Source organism: Camponotus floridanus, unplaced genomic scaffold (genome assembly GCF_003227725.1).
Source record: "Camponotus floridanus strain SB8 unplaced genomic scaffold, Cflo_v7.5 scaffold35, whole genome shotgun sequence".
Classification (NCBI taxonomy): Eukaryota; Metazoa; Arthropoda; class Insecta; order Hymenoptera; family Formicidae; genus Camponotus; species Camponotus floridanus.
This window is the reverse complement of record NW_020229492.1, coordinates 869,243-873,844: the sequence shown is the minus strand read 5'-3', so window position 1 is coordinate 873,844 and position 4,602 is coordinate 869,243. Positions and strand designations below refer to the sequence as shown.

The following is a 4,602-nucleotide window of genomic DNA, read 5'->3' as shown; positions in this document are numbered from 1 at the left end:
GTCGTACATCCGCATTTTTCGCATTTTTAAAACGTTTTTAAACGGAATATCGCGAGTGAACGAGTGTCGAGAGTGTCCAAGATGTCGCGCGACTTTTCATAATGTGTCGATGGAAACGCGCGAAGCGAGATTTTTGACGATATATAGATGGGTCATCGCGAAGATGGAGCGAAGTTGCGTCGCGTTATTCGCGCCCTTGATGATGATTATCGGATGCGAGCGAATATCGGGAGTGCCGAATAAAGTGTCGCGCGTTCGCGTTGATGATATCGTGTGATTTGTGTGCATCAAGATCGGAATGGGACGTCCCGAGGCGAGCGAACTGTCCGAGGAGAGCGGCCTGTGGAACAGCCGGTGAGTAGATTTGATTTATCATATTTGCGTGACAATTCGTGCTCATTCGACGCTTATACAGCATCGCGATGTCCCGAATTACATTCGGACAAATCGGCATCATAATTCGATTCGGTGCAATTCAAATAAAGTCGATCGCGTGAAGATGGTTATGCTAGAAGCGATTTCAAATTTATTTTGTACGCGCGCGCAGTGCTGCACAGCCTATCTCGTAGGGCTGGCCAACTGTTAAACGATAAATTTGTTTGATCTAACCTAACCTAATCTAACCTAACCCTCAGTGTCTTTGGATATCGAATGTAAACACAAGCGTATGCTGCTGGATTTTATCATGCTTTCAAAAATAATAATTTAATTAATTTCATTAGTGCATTACATTTTTATTACGTAGTATATTAATCGTATTAAATGTGCGACGTACAGTTTTTACACATTTTAAATGAGGAGCATATAAATATAATTGGTTAGGTTAGATTAAATTAAACAAGCTGCTGTATTCATTTAACGTAATAGGATTAATTTGACGAATGTGCAGCTATTGAAGTTACAATGATATTTGTGGACACATTTCTAAAGTAATCATGAGTGTCTTATCTCATCTCGAATTACATAAAATTAAAAATATAAAATATTTATGTATTCCACATTAACGTTATTCATTACAAGTACTATATTATTTTTCTTATATCTCAATTGTATTATCACATTATTTCATCGATGAAGCTTTTCATATACCGCAGACAATATGACACTGTGTGGTGGAATTTTACACAGGTAATACGTAGCACAAAAATAATTTGCTCTCAAGTATTGTGCGCATTTCTTAAAAATAAATCAAATTAAATTATTGTCAGAATCCAAACATCGCTACATTGCCAGGATTGTATCTTATTATAACTGCGATATTATCACCTTTTAATATGTGTGCGCAGTATTCACATACATAAAATATATAAATTTATTTGAAACGTACTGAAATCTTTATCTTATTTATAATATTCATGATATTATAAAAGAAAATTGCAACCCTAATGAAACAGAGCAGTGGAATAATTGGTTGATACTTATGCTGGTCTACAATATTTACCCTTTTTTTACCATTAGACTTTTGGTACTTTTTTTATTATACAGATGTTATCTGTAAATATAGTACTCGTAATATTGTTTCTGTATCACTGTAAGCATACAAAAATAATAGCATTTGCAGGTAATTATGTTATACTTTTATATCGTAAGAAAGAGAAAATAAAATTAAAGTTGAATACTGAATGTGCTCTAAAGTAAATCTCATCTAAATAAATAAATGCATAAATGTGCGCTCCACATTCCTCATGAAAAAAATACATAATATTAATCTTTATGTATTATTTTTAGATTTGGTTTTTATTCTTTTAAATTCTCTAGATGCACTTTTCATTTCTGCTCTCTTTCTTTCCAACTACTAAATATACTACTAATCTATCATTTTTTAATATAGATCTATCATTTTTAGTGTACATTATTGCAGTAAGTATAAAGAATAAAGAGCAAATCTTTTGACACATTTAAAATGTACAGAAAAGTCAGTTTTATCTGATGCTTTTTATTCAATAGAAATATGTAAAAAAATTGAAAAAATTCATACGTCTTTTTAAATCTTATTCTTTCTAAATAAAAATTAGAATAAATTTGCAAAATAATTTGCTTTAATATATTTTTATTGCAAATATATGAAGTAAAATCCTCAAGGTGAAACTCACTATGAAAACATCGATAGAGAATAAAAAATAGATCGTATACGAAAAAATTATAAAAAATAGATCGTATACGAAAAAATTAAAATATTTACATTACATATTTGATATATTGATTTGTTTCATGATATATTGCAATAATTAAAGTATGATTACTGATATAATCTGCCATGAGACTACAGAGAAAGCCAGCTTAATTCTTTATTTTGTTCAATATTTTTAATAATATAATAATTAAATTAAAGTTCTATGAAAATATGCTTGAAATATTAAATAAAAAAGATTGTTTCTTATGTACAACCTTATAAAAGTTTAAGTAAACAAAAAATCATTGTTAATAATATACATATAATAAATTGATAATTAAATAAAACAATTAATTAATTAATCGACACAATCCACGTTTTTTTTAGCTTTATGTCTAACATATATATATATATATATATATATATATATAATAATATATATATGTATATATATTTTTATAATTAAAAAATGTTTCTTTCTAATATAAATTAAATAAAAAGTATAATATGCCTTTAAATACTTTATATTCACACTTATTGCAATAAACCAATAAAGAATGCTTTTACATTCCTCCTTGAACTTTGGCATACATATCCTTTATGCCAATTATCTCACATGCTTTTATTGCATGATGACAAACAAGCCCATTATCCTTCATGAATTTTCTTTACAAATATTTTTATATTCTCAAACTGTGTAAAGAAATCATGTAACACTGAAAAATACAAAGTTATATTAAAAGAGAAGAAATAAATTTTATATTATATAGTATTGACAAGTATTTTCTTACCAGTGTGTTCCTTATATGTAGGAATATACATTAATCTTTGACCAGTCTTATTTTTAATCGTCTTTAGGGATGCTTTGGCTTTTGATAACGCAAATCCAGCCAATCCATTTCCATTCCCAGTTACTATATATGAATTGATTCTAGTCTTACGTGCTAAATTACTGGTCATACAAGTTATCATTTTGTTTCCCAAAATCCAGGTTTCAAAACTTTCAAATGTATCTGCAGAAAACAAAGATATTAATTATATAAGATTCTAATATTTAGAACTGAAACATCAAAAAAAAAAAAAATTGATAATAGACATCGTATCACATGATTTTTGTATGTATGTAATTTAACCATTATAATCCAATAATAGCATAAATATTAACCTTTTCCAATAAGATCTAATTCAATGCTTCTGCCATCCATTGTAACACTCCTCCAACCACATTTCAATGGCGATAATTTTATTTGCATTGGCCTGGTCTGACTTTGTGGTAATTCCATTAGTTTTGCTTTCTTTCAAGATTTACAAGCAGTTTTAGCTGTTGAATTAATTCTTTTCCTCTAAACACAGAAGTGTTCAGACCAGGAAATTGTATCGGAATTTTTCCCATGCCAATTATTTGCCCCTTAGGTCTCTCTTTTCACTACTCTTCTTGCTCTACCTCTGCGTCTTCCTGCATTACTGATACTTGTCACACCCTTTCATAATTCATCTTCAGGTTCTATAGAACAAAAGCACAGTGAAATACAAACTATTTTCTATTATAAATATAAACTATTATCAAAATGCTATATCCATAAAAGTTCTACTTACTATTCCCAAAGAACATAGAGTTTCTCACATTATTTAATAAAGTGACTATTTTTAACAAATGTGAATGACTGACAAACAATAAATTAAACAATATTAAATACAATAATATATACCTGAAAAAATTTTCATAATTTTATTAGAATTAAATTGATAAATTAATTTTAAATACATATTATATGTTAATTACATATAATGATTTAGAGACAATAATATATTTCATTTGCGTTACCATTGTTTACAGATTGAACATTTTTATCAAATTATTTACAACTCTACAAATATGTAGCATACGAAAAGCCATTTTAAAAATCTATAAAACAAACAACAAAATTGTTCATAGTTTTCACTCTGTTTTGTCATAGTCTGCTTTTAGGCGATCTCTGAAAGCAATGCATCCTATAAACAAAATAATATAAACATGAACTACGTAGTCAAATCTACGAATGTTTTCAATGGGTAACATAATTTCGGATTATATTCCATGCCTCGTACACGAAATGTCGATAACATAAGTATTGCAAAACGTTTGTATATATTAAATAAATTTGTAATATAAATAAGTTTTGTCATCTCTCTCTCTCTCTATCTATCTATCTATCTATCTATCTATCTATCTATCTATCTATCTATCTATCAAGTATAATTATTAAAATATATTACCCGATATTATATTATATTATATATTAATCACACATTATCTATCACCACCATCGCCATTATTATATGTAATTTAATATATACTACCGTTTAATTAAAAAAATATTTGCCTCAATTAATTTCAATCAGAAAGAAGAATAAGAAACATCATAGATCACTTGGATAATTTCTAAAGACAATACGCCCTCTGAAATAAAAACGTGGACATGAACTACGAAGTTAAATCCTAAATGTTT

The 4,602-nt window shown here is 28.2% G+C and overlaps 1 protein-coding gene across 4 annotated transcripts; it reads right to left on the bottom strand.

Moving 5' to 3' along the window:
* Positions 1–2,594: 2,594 nt before the first annotated feature.
* On the bottom strand, positions 2,595–4,390 carry LOC112638696 (28S ribosomal protein S5, mitochondrial-like). 4 transcript variants are annotated; one of them, XR_003123128.1, is made up of 6 exons: positions 4,370–4,390; positions 3,939–4,105; positions 3,710–3,822; positions 3,279–3,617; positions 2,905–3,126; positions 2,595–2,829 (listed from the first exon to the last, which is right to left on the bottom strand). XR_003123128.1 is itself a non-coding variant. In XM_025410822.1 (4 exons), exons 2-4 carry the CDS (start codon positions 3,394–3,396, stop codon positions 2,762–2,764), a joined length of 408 nt encoding a protein of 135 aa, XP_025266607.1. In that variant the 5' UTR covers positions 3,397–3,617; positions 3,710–3,821; the 3' UTR covers positions 2,595–2,761. The 4 variants fall into 4 exon arrangements, 1 of the variants encoding a protein (XP_025266607.1); XR_003123127.1 differs by lacking the exon at positions 4,370–4,390 and having other exon boundaries at positions 2,596–2,829; positions 3,939–4,240; XR_003123129.1 differs by lacking the exon at positions 4,370–4,390 and having other exon boundaries at positions 2,596–2,829; positions 3,710–3,777; positions 3,939–4,239.
* Between the last annotated feature and the right edge of the window lie 212 nt (positions 4,391–4,602).

Excerpts from the sequence above, each read along its gene's own strand:
- LOC112638696 (XM_025410822.1), bottom strand. The coding sequence starts at position 3,396 with ATGGAATTACCACAAAGTCAGACCAGGCCAATGCAAATAAAATTATCG. Across the intron at positions 3,127-3,278 it reads ATTAGATCTTATTGGAAAAG|ATACATTTGAAAGTTTTGAA; the intron begins GTTAATATTTAT and ends TGTTTTCTGCAG. Across the intron at positions 2,830-2,904 it reads TACATATAAGGAACACACTG|TGTTACATGATTTCTTTACA; the intron begins GTAAGAAAATAC and ends TGTATTTTTCAG.